Here is a 19,809-nt window from a genome sequence, read left to right as displayed (position 1 = left end):
TGATACCATTCTGGGGTGTTTTTGACTTTTTGACCACTTTTTACTTAGTGCATCAGCCATTTTTTTTTTGTTACTCCATTCACAGTATGAGAAGTTTATTTTATGTTCTAATAGAGTGTTTTCGCACGAGGCGATGCCCATGTTAATTTTTTTTATTGTTTATTTTTATGTAATGGAATGTTCTCCATTATCCCATATAGAAATCGCTACATTACAGTTAAGTGCTGCCACTTGCTGACCTGAATTGTAATGAGCCTAGAAGCCTAGTAAAGGCTCTGGTTTGTTACTTTCATAGAACGCCTTCTCTGATCTCCGCCCAGGAGAAGCGTGCCACCCAGGAAGAATGCACTTCCAGGTTTTAGGCCTCTCAGATGCAATGGTCACATTTGACCATGGCATCTAAGGGGTTTAATTGCATTAGCCTTGGCTGTCTGCTGTGTGAAACAGCAGTCACTCGTTTGCTATGGTGCCCATTTTGGGCGCCATCTTGAAAGACCCAACATCTGCCATACATGCATGACTGATATCAGAAAGGGGTTAAAGCAAGCTTTCAGGCTCCCCCTTATTAAGGCGTCTTTCACACAAGCAATACAATCTGGATCTCCTAGCAACCATCAGTGAAAAATGCATTGTATATACGGATTTCTTCAATTTTTCACGCAAGCCCCATTCACTTCTATGCAGCCCGGGCTGCATCAAACCATGCACAATATAGAACATGCTGTGATTTTTCCTGGGCACAGAAATGCTACATGAAAAATTTGTGAATGAATGGTTCAGGATTAAGTCAGGATACTATCCATTCACTACACTCGCTCGTATGAAAGAGGCCTAAGGCTCATTAAATACGCACCCTCTGTAGAGAATGACCTAAATATCACGTTTGAGCTTATGGCATGACAGTACCTTTCGTTACCCAGATGTTTGTGTCGTGGGATGACTTTTTGGCCATGTCTCTGCATTCAAATTTTTTAACAGATTTTTTTTGTATATCTTATAGTTTGACATAACAGATTTTATTGATAATTTGGGCCATCATATAGTCACATGCAAACAAGAGAACAGGAACATTGCAGTAGATCAGCTTTAGGGTACTTTCACACTTGCGGCAGTGTGATCCGGCGGGCAGTTCCGTCGTCGGAACTGCCCGCCGGATCCGCCGATCTGCCGCTGACTGAAAGCATTTGTGAGACAAATGCATTGCAAGGACGGATCCGTCTCTCCGCTTGTCATGCGGACCAACGGATCCGTCTCGTACATTTTATTACATTTTTACCGATCTGCGAATGCGCAGGCCGGAAGGACGGATCTGGCATTCCGGTATTCTGAATGCCGGATCCGGCGCTAATACATTCCTATGGGAAAAATGCTGGATCCGGCGTTCAGGCAAGTCTTCAGTTTTTTTCGCCGGAGAGAAAACCGTAGTATGCGGCGGTTTTCTCTTTTGCCTGATCAGTCAAAACGACTGAACTGAAGACATCCTGATGCAAACTGAACAGATTACTCTCCATTTAGAATGCATGGGGATAAAACTGATCAGTTCTTTTCCGGTATAGAAACCCTGTGACGGAACTCTATGCCGGAAAAGAAAAACGCAAGTGTGAAAGTACCCTTAACTATATTCCAAACTGAACCAACAGGGCATGCCGAAGTTTCACCCAATGTTTTGCTACCCCAGGCCTAGATTTAATCCCTTACCTTTTCCTAAAACACCACAAATCAAACATTTTAGGGGGACATTGTTTGGTAGTTTTCTGTGGCTAAAGTGTAAATAGTCTTGCGTGCTGTGAAACATGAGTGGTGGAGTCTGAACCTCTTTAAAATACACTATATGGACAAAATGTAGTGAGACACTACACATTACATCTACAGGAGCTTTTATGACATTGACATTTCATTCTAAATCCGTAGGCATTAATTTGGAGTTAGCCCCCATTAGCTAAAACAGCTTCCACTGTTCTGAGAAGGCTTACTGCAGGACTTTGGAGTGAGTGGACTTTGGAGTCTGTGGATATTTTTGTATAATAAAGGGCCTTCCTCAAACTATTCCCACAGAGTTGGAAGCATATGTTGATGGCCTCTCTCCAACATCACTGGAGATGGAGAAGAACCTCTGTAAAGATGGGGCCTAGATGACAGAATCATCTTTGCCTCAGTAACAAGGTATTTTTAGTCACTTTACATCACAAAAAGTGCAACACCAAGCAATCAAAAATGTGTATGCCCCCAAAATATAACCAATCAAACCATCACCACATCCCACAAAAAATGAGACCCTACCTAAGACAATCTTACAAAAACTTTAAAAAAAATGTTTCTCAGAATTTAGAGAGACTAAAAAAAAATGTTTTTGTTTCAAAAATGTTTTTATTGAGTAAAACTTAAAGGGGTTGTCCGGGTTCAGAGCTGAACCCGGACATCCCTCCATTTTCACCCTGGCAGCCCCCCTGACAGGAGCATCGGAGCAGTTCATGCTCCGATGCTCTCCTTTGACCTGCGCTAAATTGCTCAAGACAAAGGCATTTTTAGGAGTTCCGGTGATGTACCGGGGCTCTCCATGGGGCTGACAGGAACCCCGGTGACGTCACCGACACTGATGGGCGGGATTTAGCTGTGCCCTAGCCAGTAAAACGGCTAGGGAAGAGCTAAAGCCCGCCCCTCAAAGCCGGTGACGTCACCGAACACACTGCCGGGCGGAAGTTACCGCCCGGCAGTGTGTTATTGAAAACAAAAGAGCCCGTGCCCTGTGCGGTTTAGCGCAGGGCATGGGAGCGCATCGGAGCATGAGATGCTCCGATGCTAGGCTCAGGGGGGCTGCCGGGGTGAAAATAAGGGTATGTCCGGGTTCAGCTCTGAACCCGGACAACCCCTTTAAATAAAAAAATATATATACATATTAGGTAATGCCACATCCATAACAACCTGCTCTATAAAAATATCACATGACCTAACTCCTCAGGTGAACACTGTAAAAAAAATAAAAATAAAAACTGTGGCAAAAAAGCCTTTTTTTATCACCTTACATCACAAAAAGTGCAATACCATGTGATCAAAAAGTCAAATGCACCCAGGGCCAGCGCCACCAGTAAGGTGACTTAGGCAGTCGCCTAGGGCACCATTTAGCAGGGGGCGCCCGTTGAGGTAAAAAAAAAAAAAATTGGTTATGTAGGTTCGGGCGGCCAGCTGACTGCTGTGTTGTTAATGTAGTGTGGCCGAGCTCTGTTCGATAGGGGTACAGGAGCATTTGTTTCCTGTACCCGGCCGGACTGAAAGGAAGTGCACACTAAGTGAGCACTTCCTGTCAGTCCGGCCGGGTACAGGAAACAAAAGCTCCTGTACCGCGGACCGAACAGAGCTCGGCCATGCTACACTAGAGGTGACAAGGGGGAGAAAATGAGAGTGACGGGGGGGGGGGGAGTAGAATGAGAGTGACGGGGGGGGAGTAGAATGAGAGTGACAAGGGAGGGGGGAGTAGAATGAGAGTGACGGGGGGGAGTAGAATAAGAGTGACGGGGGGAGTAGAATGAGAGTGACAAGGGAGGGGGGAGTAGAATGAGAGTGACAAGGGGGGGAGTAGAATGAGAGTGACGGGAGGGGAGTAGAATTAGAGTGACAAGGGGGGGAGAAGAGAGTGACAAGGGAGGGGGGGAGAAGAGAGTGACAAGGGAGGGGGGGAGAAGAGAGTGACAAGGGAGGGGGGAGAAGAGAGTGACAAGGGAGGGGGGGAGAAGAGAGTGACAAGGGAGGGGGGAGATGAGAGTGACAAGGGAGGGGGGGAGAATGAGAGTGACAAGGGAGGGGAGAAGAGAGTGACAAGGGAGGGGGGAGTAGAATGAGAGTGACAAGGGGGGGAGTAGAATGAGAGTGACCAGGGAGGGGGGGGGGAGAATGAGAGTGACCAGGGAGGGGGGGGGGAGAGAGGGGGGGGGGGAGAATGAGAGTGACAAGGGAGGGGGGAAGAGAGTGACAAGGGAGGGGGGAGTAGAATGAGAGTGACAAGGGGGGGAGGTAGAATGAGAGTGACAAGGGGGGGGAGAAGAAAGGGACAAGGGAGGGGGCGAGAAGAGAGTGACAAGGGAGGGGGGGAGAAGAAAGGGACAAGGGGGGGCGAGAAGAGAGTGACAAGGGAGGGGGGGAGAAGAGAGTGACAAGGGAGGGGGGGAGAATGAGAGTGACAAGGGAGGGGGAAGAGAGTGACAAGAGAGGGAGGGAGAAGAGAGTGACAAGGGAGGGGGGAGAAGAGAGTGACAAGGGAGGGGGGAGAAGAGAGTGACAAGGGGGGGTAGAATGAGAGTGACAAGGGAGGGAGGGAGAAGAGAGTGACAAGGGAGGAAGGGAGACGAGAGTGACAAGGGAGGGGGGAGAAGAGAGTGACAAGGGAGGGGGGAGAAGAGAGTGACAAGGGAGAGGGGAGAAGAGAGTGACAAGGGAGGGGGGAGAAGAGAGTGACAAAGGAGGGGGGGGGAGAGAGTGACAAGGGAGGGGGGGGGGGGGGGAGAGAGTGACAAGGGAGGGGGGGGGGGGAGAGTGACAAGGGAGTTCCCAGAGCCAGACCAAGAGCCAGAGACCAGATCATCTTATTGTCCTGGTGGTAAGTAGACAATGCAATATGTTTATTATGTAATTGTTTAATTATTAATACTACATTGGAAACTAATTTACCTCACATTTAGGGTCCATTCACACATCCGTGTGTGTTTTGCAGATCCACAAAACACGGACAGCGGCAATGTGCGCTCCGCACTTTGCGGACCGCACATTGCCGACACTAAGAGAATATGCCTATTCTTGTCCGCTATTGGGGACAAGAATAGGACATGTACTATTTTTTTCAGGATCGGAATTGCGGATCCGGGTCCGCAATTCCGGATCTGATGGGGGGGGGCGTCAATTTTTATCTTGCCTAGGGCGGCAAAAATCCTTGCACCGGCCCTGAATGCACCCTAAAATAGTACCAATCAAACCGTCACCTCATCCCACACAATGAGCCCCTACATAAGACAATCACCCAAAAAATAAAAAAGCTATGGCTCTCAGAACATGGAGACACAAAAAAATAGTTTTTTTTTTCAAAAGGGCTTTATTATGTAAAACAGACACAAACAAACAAACAGCAGACATATTTCATAAAGTCTCATCCATAACAACCTGTTCTATAAAAATAGCATATGATCTAACCTGTCAGATGAACAAAAAATAAAAACTGTACCAGAACAGCCATTTTTTGGTTACTTTGGCCCCATGCACACGGCTGTGTTTCACGGCCGTGTGCGGGCCGTGGAACCGCGGCCTGGATCCCTTCTGAGAGCAGGAGCAAACGGCATCACTGGTTGCTATGACGCCGTGCGCTCCCTGCTGCCGCCGCAATACAGTAATCAACTGGTATGATCTATACCAGTGTATTACTGTTCTGTGCCGGCAGCAGGGAGCGCACGGCGTCATAGCAACCAGTGACGCCGTGCGCTCCTGCTGTCAGGAGGGATCCAGGCCGCGGTTCCACGGCCCGCACACGGCCGTGAAACACGGCCGTGTGCATGGGGCCTTTGCCTCACAAAAAGTGTAATATAGAGTGATCAAATCATATGCATCCCAAAATATTAATAAAACTGTCTCTACTCTCTGCCTGGGCCTACACATCAGACTGCTTTTTAAAAAAAAAAAAAGAAAAAAAGACTCTATGAGACTGCTTTCTAAAACAAAACAAAAAAACGTGGATGAAAAAAAAAAAAATTAGGTTATGAAAAAATCTTCATTATGTGTCTCAGGAGGAGGTCATCCATAGTCAAGCGATTTCAGCAGGAGTGTACCTGCTGTGTCCTGTCTACATTAGGGGAAAATGATCCATAAGCCCCAGCTTTTGGCCGAGCCCTGTCTCTTCAATCAGTTTCCAGACAAAAATGGTGCTGATCACTCTCTTCTCTGCAGAATTTGTTCAAGACTGGGCCAGAATTGTGCAGAAAGTGGTGCAAACCAGGGGCGTAACTTCCACCATAGCAGCCATATGTCCTGTGGCAAGACTAAGGCCTCATTCACACGGCTTTATGGATTTTTTCAGTGTTTTGCTGTCCGTTTTTCACAGATCCGTTGTTCCGTTTTTTTCTGTTTCCGTTGTGTTTCTGTTCTGTTTTTCCAGTCCGTTTTTCCATATGGCATATACAGTATACAGTACAGTATACATATACAGTATACATAGAAAAAATTGGGCTGGGCATAACATTTTCAATAGATGGTTCCGCAAAAACGGATACGGAAGACATGCGGATGCATTTCCGTATGTCTTCTGTTTTTTTGCGGACCCATTGACTTAAATGGAGCCACGGAACGTGATTTGCAGGGAAATATAGGACAAGTTCTATCTTTTAATGTTCTATCTTTTAATGGGAAAAACGGAAATACGGAAAAAAGGAAATGGAATGCATATGGAGTACATTCCGTTTTTTTTGCGGAACCATTGAAATAAATAGTTACGTATACGGACCGTATACGGAACACAAAAAATGGCCCGTAAACGAAAAAAAAAAAAGGTTGTGTGATAGAGGCCTAAGGGGGAAATTTATCATCTACATGCACATGATTTCTGACTTTAAAAAGTTGCAAAGTTCTCAACTTTTTAGACACTTTTGTGACAAAATAATATTGTTGCAAATGTAGTATTGTGTTACTGTGAGTTGTGCTGTAAAGGACATCATGAGGCTAACCAGCGCTATGACGTTCTTTACCTATTACAGCGCCAGAAGTGCAGAGCTCAGCACACAACATGCGGCTGTTCACTGAGCAGTGCAGCGCTGTCAGCGGCCTGTGTGTCCCTGAGGACTGGAAGCACCAACAATCAAGCAAGCGTGCGACTTAGGCTACGTTCACTTCACCGTTCAGCCTTTCCGTTCTCCTGCTCCGTTTAGGAGCATGCACAACTCCTGCTTGCACAACTTTTGTCTCCGCTTAAAAATCATCTTCCGAGCGGAAACATAACGGACCCCATTATAGTCTATGGGGTCCTCAGGCTCCGTTTGACTCAGTTTGGTGTCAGTTATGTGCTTATCCGTCCTTTCCGTTCTCCTGCCCCTAAACGGAGCAGGAGAACAGAATGCTGAACGGTGATGTGAACAAGGGCTTATTTGTGTTTTGTAGATGAGTGACAGGAGACATATTTTAAGTTAAAAGGACATTTGGGAAAGTGCTTCTGAGTTTTGGGGTGCTGTGTGGAGCCTATTTTTGGATTCTGTTTTGTAGTGGTCTTTTGTGCAGGTCATGGTGAGCGTGGGTGGTCTTGACTTGCCGGAGAAGGGGGTGGCAGGAAAGTTGCTCTGGTGGGGCAAAGGGGCTCATTAAAAAGTTTGGTGTGGTGCCCAGCTTTGTCTAGTTACGCACAGGATGCAAACTGTCAAACAGGGAGAGTAACTTTATTTCTTGTTTACGTTGCAGTGTAACCCTACGGCAGACACATTTCGTGTATACATTTGCTATTTGCATTCTTTACCAATGCATTCCACTCGATCTGGAGCCTGCAGTTCACATTCAGGAATGGGGAACATGGTTTTTTGTCCTTAGTTGTACAACTATTGTGTGTGACTACAAATCCTGTGTGACTTTACAAACTGGTTTACAATTTGTGGAGCCTAGGAATATAACAACCGGGCAAATAATGTATACAATATAACTGTGATTGGATTTGGCAAGGAAAAACTAAATGACATCAAGAGGACACAACAACCGTAACATAGGTGTAATCATCACAACGCACATGCTACCACTGCTGACACTTTAGAAACACAGTACCATAGATCTTACCCATCTTTACAATAAAACATATTATACACAGCTGGATATTTCATGTCAAGAAATACTCTTCTTGAAGAGAATGATACAACAGCTTGTATTTGCACAATATAAGACTGCAACGTTACACCACTACATTGCACATAATGGTAGTGAATGTGGTCGGTTTGTGACCCACAAGTTGCCACAATTGGGACTTGGCAGTCAAGGGCTATTCCCATCTGGAACATGTATGGCAATTTCTAGAAATCAATGGGGCTAATCCACATTTGGCTTATTCACCAGCCTCTTACATGTGGAATCAGTCAGAAAAAGTTACATGCTCTCGCAATTGTTATTTGTGATGACATTTCCAGTGACGTGAACAGGGTTGTGAAAATCCCATTCACATGTATGGGATATAGATTACTATCAGATTGGAGTATAGCATGGATTCCATGCCAAAATCTGTAACACATCTGACAGGTGTGAACATGGCCCTTAAAACCCCATGTCAAATAGATTGTACCAGGAAAGAATGTAGATGATAGACTTTTGTCTTTAGGCTGTTTTGGTCACAAAAACTTTGATTCAGGATCAGCATGTCTGATACTTTTATTTTAATAGGAGCAGTGTCATGCTTCAGCTCCAAAGTGGACAACCTCTTTAATTGCATGGTCTTGTTAAAGGTTAGGCCTCTTGCACACAAACGTTTTTTTGTTTTTTTCCGTAACTTTTTTTTGTGTTCCGTTTGCGGAACCATTTACTTTAATGGGTCCACAAAAACAACAGAAGGTACTCTGTATGCATTCCGTTTCCTTATTTCCGTTCAAAGATAAAACATGTCCTATTATTGCCCGCAAATCACGTTCCGTGGTTCCATTCAAGTCAATGGTTCCACAAAAAAAACAAAATGCATACGGAATGCATCCGTATGTCTTCCGTATCCACAAAAAAAGGAACACTACTGAAACAAAAACCTGGAAAAATGGATCCGTTAAAAATGGACCGCAAAATACTGAAAAAGCCATACGATTGTGTGCAAGAGGCCTTAGGCAAAGGGAATTATATCCTTGGTGTACCTACAGTAGGTTAATGTGATCTTGTGTCTTTAGTAAAAATGGTACATAAAATGGTCCTTTTAGATGGGCAAATATTACTCTTGAATGACCTCTAATTGCTTTTACTTAAAGGACCATTTAGATGTGCGATTCAAACTGCACGGGGGACGGACAATTATTGCTATATTGGCATATTGTCAACAGCAAGTCCACGACATACCCGGGCGGATGTGTCACCAACCAGTGTTCTGTGTTTGGATAAAAGATCCGATCAGCCAACAAGCATTCGTCTTATTTGCAGTGGAAAATGATTGGGAATGAATTAATTCAGCAGATCATGTCATATGTAAGGGGCCCTTAATTTGTCCTGCCGACCACGGTTGATAAAAAATAATTTACTATACGGATGATTCTATAGATGCAGTACTAATTTTGGTATTAGAACATCTCGTAATACTCCTTTGTGTGGAAAGCTCAGTTTGGGGCTCTTTAGTATTGTATATTTAGCAGTGTCCTTGTAGAGCGCTTGCAGAATAGAAATTCAATATATTAAAAATGATACTAAGCTCTGGAAGCAGAGTTGCCAACTCTCCAGAAATCTCTGAACAGTTTGTAAAAATAGCCACCTTTTTTTATGTGTCCGTTAGAAAAAAACATATGTGTCCGTGACTTTTTTTTAGCCTGGTAGTACTTGACTAGAATATTTTGGTGGTAATTATTAGTGTTGTGCAAATTGAAGTTAATGAAGTGGACTTCGATCCAAATTTCAGGAAAAATTCAAATCGTCATGGAGACAAATTTCCTCATAATTCGTAATCTTTCCTGAAAATAGCGGTTAAAAATAAAAAAACATACTAAAGTCTGGTAAGTTCTTATCATAGACATGAATTACTTTCTTTATCATTCATTGTGGTTTTCCAATTTGGCCATAAAAACAGTTTCAGCAGTCCATGCGCCTAATTTGAGATTTTAGTTATTATTTACAACAGAAAAATTGCGCAAGTTAGGTTAAAAGAGCTGTGGTTGATGGCCCTGTATGCACTCCGACTCCACACCCAGTTTTTGTAAGGCCTCATGCGCACAGGTATCCTTCCGTGTCCCTTCCATTTTGTTTTGCGAACCATATTCGAAACCACTCATTTTAATGGGTCCGCTAAAAACTGAAGGTACTCCATGTGCATTCTGTTTCTGTATGTCTGCATGCCCCCCAAAAATAGAACATGTCCTATTATTGTCCGCATCACGAACAAGGATAGTATTGTTCTATTAGGGGCCAGCTGTTCCATTCTGCAAAATACAGAATGCACACGGACGTCATCCGTATTTTTTGTAGATTCGTCTTTTGTGGACCGCAAAATACTTACGGTTGTGTGCATAAGCCCTAAAGTGGAGAGGGTGGGGTAGAACCACCACTTGCACCTAGATGTTTTAAACCCAGGGTTTAAAAAAATTTACGCCAGAAAACTGGTATAGGGGGATGGTAAGTTCCCCCAAAGATATTTTACAATGATATATTCAATAGAAAACAGTAAGTAAAACTGACACTGAAGGAGACTAATGGATATTAGTGAACATTACATTTGCTGCCAAGGCTAAGCACATTTAAAGAGGCATAGAGGAACATACAGACCACACCTGGAGTACTGTGCACAGGATTGGACATGTGTGTACTAGAAAGGCAAAGCTGACCCGAGGTGGGTGCAGAAGAGGACAACCACAGTAATTAAGGGAAGGGAGGTAATTCATTTTGCTTGAAGATTGCAGACCTGTTACTATGTGTGCTAGTTCTTCTGCCATACTGCAAGCATTAACCTGCTTTATAAATGTGAATTAATCCAGATTTAGTAACAATAACATTTCTGTTCCAGAAATTGGTCCAGTCACAATCACAACTGATCCAGAGACATTTAAGAATGAACTTAAAGAATTATACGTGCAGGTCAGTAGAACTTTTACGGGATCCTGACATGCAGAGCATTTGACATACCTTAGGTTTTTATAAATATATAGCAGCTCACCCGACTTGGCTTATAAATTTAGGTGCACTGTACGCAGACTGCCCACCAGTCTGTAACTGGTAAAGAATAATATGTAGAGATAAACAGGCACTCTTTCATCCCAGAATGTACCAAGGAAAATGTCAAAAAATGAAGGAAATGTTTATTTCAGCCACATGCAGTATATATCCAAATCACATAAAAAATGATTCTTCAATAAAAATAAAAAAATCAAATCTTATACTTCAATATAAAACATGGAATATAATTCTTCAATGAAACATAACAATAAAAATTAGGGATCACAGATGTGATGGTGCGCCGCTCCGTCCGGCCCAGAGACCCGGCAGACGAAGGAGCACACCATCACCTGTGTACCACCAATATGTCCCTAACGATCCTAGCTGAACATATAACCTAAAATGATGACAAAAAACCCCAACTGTGAAGATGGACCATAAGATTGATATTAGTAAGCTAGAGATTCCTTCCTGAATCAGTATAATTAGTATCAATGATTAGATGGATAATCTGAGCACATGATTGTTGGTAAGGATGGTCAAATTCATGTGCACAGTCTCAGCGGTGTCTAATATATCTATTCAGATATAGCTGTAGGATGTTTATAGTTCCTTTCACATTTTGGAACAAAGGCAATAGCATGGAGTGTCAGGAGGCCGATTCCCGGAGAGTGATATCACGCAAAGAAGAGCGAACTCTGGTGACGATTCGGTAACGATTTACTTTGTGACACTCTATAAGGATAAGTTTATACTCTATAAGGATAAGTTTTGGCTACCCGGTACATTCCAATATGTGAAAGGAACTATAAACATCCTACAGCTATATCTGAATTGATATATTAGACACTGTTGAGACTGTTCACATGAATTTGAACATCCCTAACAAACAATCATGTGCTCAAATTCTCCATCTAATCATCAATACTAATTATACTGATTCAGGAAGGAATCTCTAGCTTACTAATATCAATCTTATGGTCCATCTTCACAGTTGGGGGTTTTTGTCATCATTTTAGGGTGGGATTTTATGTTATATGTAATCAGCTAGGATCCTTAGCTGATTGGTGGTATGCAGGTGATCAGGGGCGTAGCTAAAAGCTCATGGGCCCTGGTGCAAGAGTTCAGCTTGGGCCCCCGTCCCTCAGTGCTTATTGGCAAGGGGCAGGGGGGCACGTATCCTTCCTGCTGCCTGAGGCAAACATTGAAAGGGCACCCCCTCATGCCAAGTTCTTGACCTAACCCCTTCCCTCCAGCCAGAGGTGTAAATTGACCAGTATGCACTTTCTATAATGCCAGTGTCTTATGTGGCACAAGGGTCTTTGGGCCCCTCAGGCTTCTGGGCCCGGTAGCGACTGCTACCTCTGCACCCCCTATAGCTAGTGCAGAATTGGAATAATAGTATGACAGCTCTAATGTTCTCTTGATAGACCTAGATAAAGATGCAGAAGAGCACTGATTAGTGCCCTGTTCTGAGTCACTACAGGGGTTTCTCTGGTCACAGTGATGGTGTGACTGAAAGCATTATGTGAGGCTGTTTACGATACAAAAAGTCCATATGCAGGAGGAAGTAATAGAGTCAGGGCAGGAAGTGGAGAGACTATAAAAATTATGTCTAGAAAACCATTTGTAGATTGTAAGCTCTTGCAGGCAGGATTCTCCCCCACTCCGTACCAGTCTGTTAATAGTTTCTTCTTTATTGGATTTTTATATTTGTGTAACCCCTTTTTGATGTACACCGCCATGGAATTAATGATGCTTTCAAATTAATAATAATAATAACCATCAACCCGTTTTTACAAATAAAAAATAATATTCCCATTTGTTTGTATGTGATGAATACAATCTTATGGGTGTGTTCTTTTAAGAGTAGTCATTCATATTCCACAGAAAACACAGCTACACTGAAGTGACTGGACATGAACATTACAGTGTTTTTAGCTGTGATCTTTTGACTGGGTTTTAGTTTTCCTGGCTTTGGCTTCAAAAACCTGAATGTGGAAACCTAGCCTTAAAGGGGTTCTGGATATCTATCTATCCTCTGGATAGATCATCAGCATCTGATAAGTGGGGGTCTGATACCCGAGACCCCCGCCGATCAGCTGTTTGAGAAGGCAGCGGTGCTCCAGCAGCGCCGCGGCCTTCTCACTGTTTACCACTGACCCAGTGACGTCACGACTAGTATCACTGGCCTGGACGCGGCTAAACTCTGTTCACTTGAATGGAGCTTAGCCCTGCCCAGGCCAGTGATACTAGTCGTGACGTCACTCGGCCGGCTGTAAACAGTGAGAAGGCTTCTCAAACAGCTGATCGGCGGGGGTCCCGGGTGTTGGACCCCCGCCGATCAGATGCTGATGATCTATCCAGAGGATAGATCATCAGTTTAAGCAAAGTGCAGAACCCCTTTAATTATAAATTACAAATCACAGCCAATGATATCAACGAGGAAGTGTTTTATCTTTAACTTTTCATTTCAATATATTTATAATATTCAAAACAAACCATATAAGATAAAAAGATGACTCCTTTAATTTACCCATTTTCATAAAAGAAAGCCTCTTGTTTAGAATATAGGTTAGTCCTTCACTCTGAAAGGCCTGTCCAGGATTATATAGATTAACCATTTATTTAAATGGGTGCAGTGTTCTGCATAATGTCCCCTGTGGGGGACACGTCTTCCCACTTATTACAGCTAATGGCTGGGGTCTCGACTGGGAGATACTTTGTAATCTTATTGTCAAGAGACCATTATAACAAGTAGGGATTACTAAAGTGAATGATCTCTTTAAGGCAGGCATGTCCAAACTGCGGCCCTCCAGTTGCTGCTAAACTACTCCCAGCATTCCTGGATAGCTTACAGCTATTAGGGCAATTAGGGCATGCTGGGAGTTGTAGTTTAGCAACAGCTGGAGGGCCGCAGTTTGGACATGCCTGCTTTAAGGCCTCTTTCACACAACAGTTTTTTTTTTTCGTTTACGGGCCGTTTTTTGCGTTCCTTATACGGAACCATTCATTTCAATGGTTCCACAAAAAAAACCAGAATGTACTCCGTATGCATTCCGTTTCCGTATTTCCATTTTTACGTTCCATTGAAAGATAGAACATGTCCTATTATTGCCCGCAAATCACGTTCCATGGCTCCATTCAAGTCAATGGGTCTGAAAAAAAACTGAACACATATGGAAATGCATCCGTATGTCTTCCATATCCGTTTCGTTTTTTGCGGAACCATCTATTGAAAATGTTATGCCCAGCCCAATTTTTTCTATGTAATTACTGTATACTGTATATGCCATACAGAAAAACGGAACGGAAAAATGAAACCAAAACGGAAACACAAAGGAAACAGTCCACAAAATACTGAAAAGCCATACGGTCGTGTGAAAGAGGCCTAAGAGTGACTTCACACATACATTTTAAATAAATGCCCTTTTTTTTGTCTGCTTTTTTGGAGTGAGGGGCGCCACTGACAGATGTTGCATGCTGACGAAAAGGAAATTATAACTTTTTTTCAGACACATTACTAGTATTTTTTTTAAATCGCAGCATGCTTTGGGTGTGCCTTTTTTTAAGGCGTTCCCTCATACATTTCTCTGAAGGTAAAACATGCGCCTCCAAAAATGATGCACCATAGCCATATTTCCATGTTAAGCCGGTGAGACAACTATGAATGGGTTGTGTTCTTATTCTTATATGCTTCCAGGTTATTGATAAGAATTGTTGCAGATTTTCCTGTGCGCATTTGCACAAGGAAAAGCCAAATCTATTATAATACATGTGGATGAGATTTTAACAGTTTTTCTATATATTCTGCATGGAATTTCCACATGGAAATTGACTTGTGGTGCAGATTTTTGCATTCACCCTTTTATGCTTGCTACTGTGAATTTGTTGCACATTTGCATTAATAAGTCTGCCTAGTGTGCAGCTACCCACAAAGTAAAACGTGGACACAATGGTTAACTCCTCATCTGAACTCCAGATTATTTGTTCTTGTGTTTTTGAACCACCATATTCAGATACATGCACACAAACGTTTGGGTCCGCATCTGAGCCGCATCTTTTGAGGATCGGATGTGGACCCATTCACTTCACAGCACACCATATGTCCGTTCCGTGGCCCCGCAAAAAAATAGAATATATCCTATTCTTGTTGGTATCATGGCCAGATCTTCCATTCTGCAAATTGTGGAACGCACATGGCCGGTACCTGTCTTTGCAGATCTGTGATTTGAGGACCAAGGTACGGCCATGTGCATGAGGCCTTATAAAGACATATTCACAACTCTACTCAGATTATGTATATAGAATATATTTTCAACTGCAGGAATTTCTGCAACCATTCTGCTTGTGTGAACATACCCTTGCTTTCCAGTCGTAATACTGTACATATGTGTGATGTTAAATAATTTTGTGCTAAAACAACATTTTCTGGCAGTGATACCTTTATTGGCTAACCACAAAACTTCAATTTGAAAGCAATTGTGAACCTTGACTTACGGCTCTATTAGGCTAGTTTCACACTAGCGCCTTTAGATGCAGCAGGCTGCATTCTGGAAGATACTGCGTTGCCGCCTTGTCCCATTAACTGTAATGAGGACTGGCAGAGATCCGTCCGCAACCTGGCAAATGTGCCGAGAATAGTTTTGGGCTGATTTGCATCTTTCATCAGGATGAAAGATGCATGACCATCGGCACCACATCTCCCTGTGTAATCATGGAAGTGCTGCCGATAATGAATAGCAATCATTCTTCCCACATTCACTTTGCCCAGTTCTTAAATTTACTTCTCAGTATAAAATTGCCCCAATGAGGGCATTAAATTGGGCAAACAATTCAAAATGAAGGCGCTAGGACCAGGATGCATTTACACATATACATAATAAAAGAGAAGCCGGATACACCTATGGGTAAACATTTTCTGGAGCAGACCTCAGAATGAAGGACTTAAAGGGGTTGTGTCACTGCAGCAAGTGGCATTTACCATGTAGAGAAGGTTAATACAAGGCACTAATGTATTGTGATTGTCCATATTGCCTCCTTTGCTGGCTTGATTAATTTTTCCATCACATTATAAACTGCTTGTTTCCATGGCTATGACCACCCTGCAACAGTGTGCACGCACAGCCACCGCTGATGGATTGCAGGGTGGTCGTAACCGTGGAAACATACGGTGTATAATGTGATAGAAAAATGAATCCAGCCAGCAAAGGAAGCAATATGGATAATAATACCTTAGTAAGTGGCTTGTATTAACTTTTACTACATGATCAATGCTATTTGCTAAAGTGACACAACTTCTCTAAAGGTGACACTACATATTAGACAGAAGTTGACATATGCACAAACCTTCTTGGTGGGAAAGTCCTTTCCAAGAAATATTTTTCATCCATAAATTATCTTTCTGTAAATTAAAGATCTTTCATCTATAAGACTAAAATCAAAAACTAAAAAATCCGGAAATCTGTCATTGGGTGGCTAAAACGATCATTTGTTGTTAAATTTCTTCTGATGATTTATTTGATTCAAATCAACCGTTTTAAAGGGGTTGTCCAAGTTATATAAAAACTTGAGCAACCCATGTAAATGAATGGATACTCACCTGTTTTCTCCTCTGCCTCTTTATGCGCTGCACTTCAGTCCTCTCATTCTGTACAGGTCACTGCTGCAGCCAATCACTGACCTCAGCAGAAATGTCCTGTGCACAGCTGAGGCCAGCGATTGGCTGCAGCGGTTACAAGTGCGTGGAACATCACCGCCACAGGCAGGAAGATGACGTCAGCAGCAGGAGGACTGAGGCAGAGCACTTGAAGAAACAGGGAATCAAACAGGTTGCTCGAGTTTTTATATAACTCAGACAACCCCTTTAAATTTAGACACATTTTTTTCGGGTACCTTAGGTCTTTACCTTTGTTGTCAAGTCATCTGTATTTATGTTATTTATTGCTCTGGTTTATCTTAGTGATGTATCTATAGAAATGTCTGTAATATCTCTCATTGTTGTGCTTTTCTCATTCATTTATAAACTGCTTGATGGAGGAGCATTTGTCCCCGGAAAGCTTGCAAACACTATTTTTTCGGGTTAGGCAATAAAAGTATCACTGCTATAACACTTTACCTGTAACATCAGACAGATTTTTCTAGCCTGTTTTGGGGATCTACTGAAATAGTGTACTACAAACCCCTAGCTTTATCATCTAGTGCTTTTATTGCTTGTCATTGGAGGCTATTAGCCCTTTAAAAGCAGGTATGGCACCACGGCTTGTGACTGGTGTTAGATTAGACCCCTGTAAGGTTAGAGCTAAGTGTGGAGCTAATACATTATTTCCGACACTTTGAAAAGCTCTTTGAAAACCTCTAAGGCATGCCACAGGGCTTCACAAGTAACAGCCTTAGTCATTAACTGCTATTTACTAAGCCCTTTCTAATGACTTTGATCCGGTATTATAAGTAGTTATTTGTCTTCACATAACTCCCTAATAGCTGTCATTAATCTCAGGTAACACGTGGCTTGGGTTGATATTTTAGAGGAGAAGTGTAATACACTGGGGCAATAAAGAAGATTACTATGCTACATGTCACAAATCATCTGCCAAGTTGCCATTTCATCCTTCATGCCACAACGGCAGTTCAGGAGTCTCTCTGTAATTTAAAGGGGTTGTACAGTGGCTTAATATTGATGAACTATCCTCAGGATAGGTTATTCATTTCAGATTGGTGGGGGTTCAACTCCCGGCTCCCCCACCAATCAGCTGTTATAAGGGGTTGTGGCATTATCTTTTCCATTAACACGAAAGGGACAAGCAGTTCTAATTATACTGGACCTCCATTGTGAAGTGCTACAACCCCTTTCAAATAGCTGATCAGCAGGAGTGCCAGGAGTTGGACCAACGCAGATCTGATATTGATGACCTATCCTGAGGATATGTCATCAGTAATAATCCACTGCACAACCCCATTAAGATACACCATCAACAAATGGTCATGGTAGTAGACCTCCACAAATCAGCATGCTGAAGGAGCCATGCACAGTTCCAGGTGCACAGGCTTGAATGGACAAGTGACTATGACATGTATACAGATACTGAAGAGGATGCAATGCTTGCAGGAATACCAGGCCCCTTGATTGTGCTATTCCGGGGTGTCGACACTTACTGATTAGTGCGAACCCCATTATTGTAGCAGGGAATTGAAAAGATCACTCCCTGTCACTAACATCTCTAAATTGAGTCAGAATACAAAAGGTAGCAAGACCAGGCTGCCTAAATTAATATGAACCCCAGACTGTACCTCCTTAAAAATAGACTCCAGATGCCCTAAATTCTCACTCCCAGGCATCAAGACATGGAGGGGTTCGGAGTGAAGAAGAACAGAGAGAGTGAACAACAAGGAGAGTTGACTAGTCTTTTCGGAGTTCTCTGCAGGTCAAAGTTCTTAAATGCTTTGACATATGCAACAGATTTGCCTAGGTTGGAATGATTATCTTGTCACCTTAGATGCATTGTATATCGTTACTGGTTGAATAAGCAACATACAAGGCCTTAATATGTCCCAAGTGTTCACACATTGATTTCTACACTGTGCTTTAATATGAACAATCACTCTTTTGTGCTGCTTCTTCCTGCAATTAAAGGGCGGTGGTGATTGTCCGGAGATGAGTGTTGGAGCTATTAAAATTGCCCTGGAAATATCTCTTCCTGGATCTTTTATCTATGTGTTTACGGATGCAAGATCAAAGGATTACCAACTTGCCAATGATGTCCTACAATTAATACAACAGAAACAGTCACAAGTGAGTATTAAAACAAGCCTACAGGCTCTATTTACATGGCTCAGTACTCAGGGTAATGTTTGGAAATGAACGATTTAAACCCAATCACTGCCCGATTGTTTACACCCCCCAGTCACCCCTCTGTGTTTGGGGGTCAGTGGTCATTACTGCGATAAGGTTCTTTGTTTGTCAGCGGCACAGCCCTCTTTACACTTTAAGGTGATGTGCCACTGACAAATGATGACTTTAAATGCCTCAGGAAAGATGTGGCCACTAGTGTTGGGCGAGCATGCCCTGCCGAACACGAATTTTACTCCAGCATTGCGGTGTTCGGCACATTGCGATGCTCGAGTCTCCTCCCCGCACGTTTGTTGGCTGCTATGCGCGGAAGTACTGGCACTCACTGTAATGCCGTAGCCATGTTGGCAGTGATTGGCTGCTATATAGCACCAGATGACACGTGTTCGGCTCAGTCTTAGTCAGGTAGAGCTGTGCTGAAGAAGGGACAAATAGTGTAGGGAGTGAAATAGTAATATTTTAGTGAAAAAGCTTGTTAGAGACAAAAAAGTCATTTTAAGGACTATAGTTGCATCTGGCTGCAATATATATTATTAGCGCAACCTGCGCTAAATTGCGTGCAATTGTTAGTGCCGCTTCTGATAGTGACACAACCTCTGCTACATCTTTTATTTTACATTTGCGCAGCCTAAATATCTGACATTCAGTGCAATTGTTGGCCGCTAGTGACAGCGACATTACGAGCGCTACATCTCCTGTATAACTTTTGCGCATCCTAAATATCAGTGACATTAATTCAGTGTAATTTTGTATTAGCCACTGGTGACAGCGACATGTTGCGCTATACCTTCTGTATAACGTTTGCGCATCCTAAAATTATCTGAGGCATTCAGTTAACTTTTTTCATAGACGCTGGTGACAGCGACATTACCTGCGCTACAGCTCCTGTTTAACGTGTGCATCCTGAAAATATCTGTGACATTCTGTGTATTTTTTTTGTTGCGCATGCACTTACAAAACCTGCGCTACTGTACGTGTGACATATTTGCAAGTATATATACCATTTAATATGCGCAAGGCGAGCAGTAAAGGACGGGAAGTGGCCGTGCTGCTGATGGTGCATGCAGAGGCCGTGGCCCTGGGCGCGGTGAAACTGTGCCTGCTGCGAGATCACAAGAAACACACTC

At 43.0% G+C, this 19,809-nt stretch overlaps 1 protein-coding gene across 1 annotated transcript in view; it reads left to right on the top strand.

Moving 5' to 3' along the window:
• HMCN1 (hemicentin 1) overlaps positions 1-19,809 on the top strand; it is a 655,003-nt gene that overhangs the window by 26,165 nt on the left and 609,029 nt on the right. The window contains 2 exon segments of the mRNA XM_044300627.1: positions 10,685-10,755; positions 18,467-18,625. Coding sequence (XP_044156562.1) covers positions 10,685-10,755; positions 18,467-18,625 — 230 coding nt within the window.

Source organism: Bufo gargarizans, chromosome 7 (assembly GCF_014858855.1).
Source record: "Bufo gargarizans isolate SCDJY-AF-19 chromosome 7, ASM1485885v1, whole genome shotgun sequence".
Lineage (NCBI taxonomy): Eukaryota > Metazoa > Chordata > Amphibia > Anura > Bufonidae > Bufo > Bufo gargarizans.
This window is presented reverse-complemented; position numbering and strand designations above follow the sequence as displayed.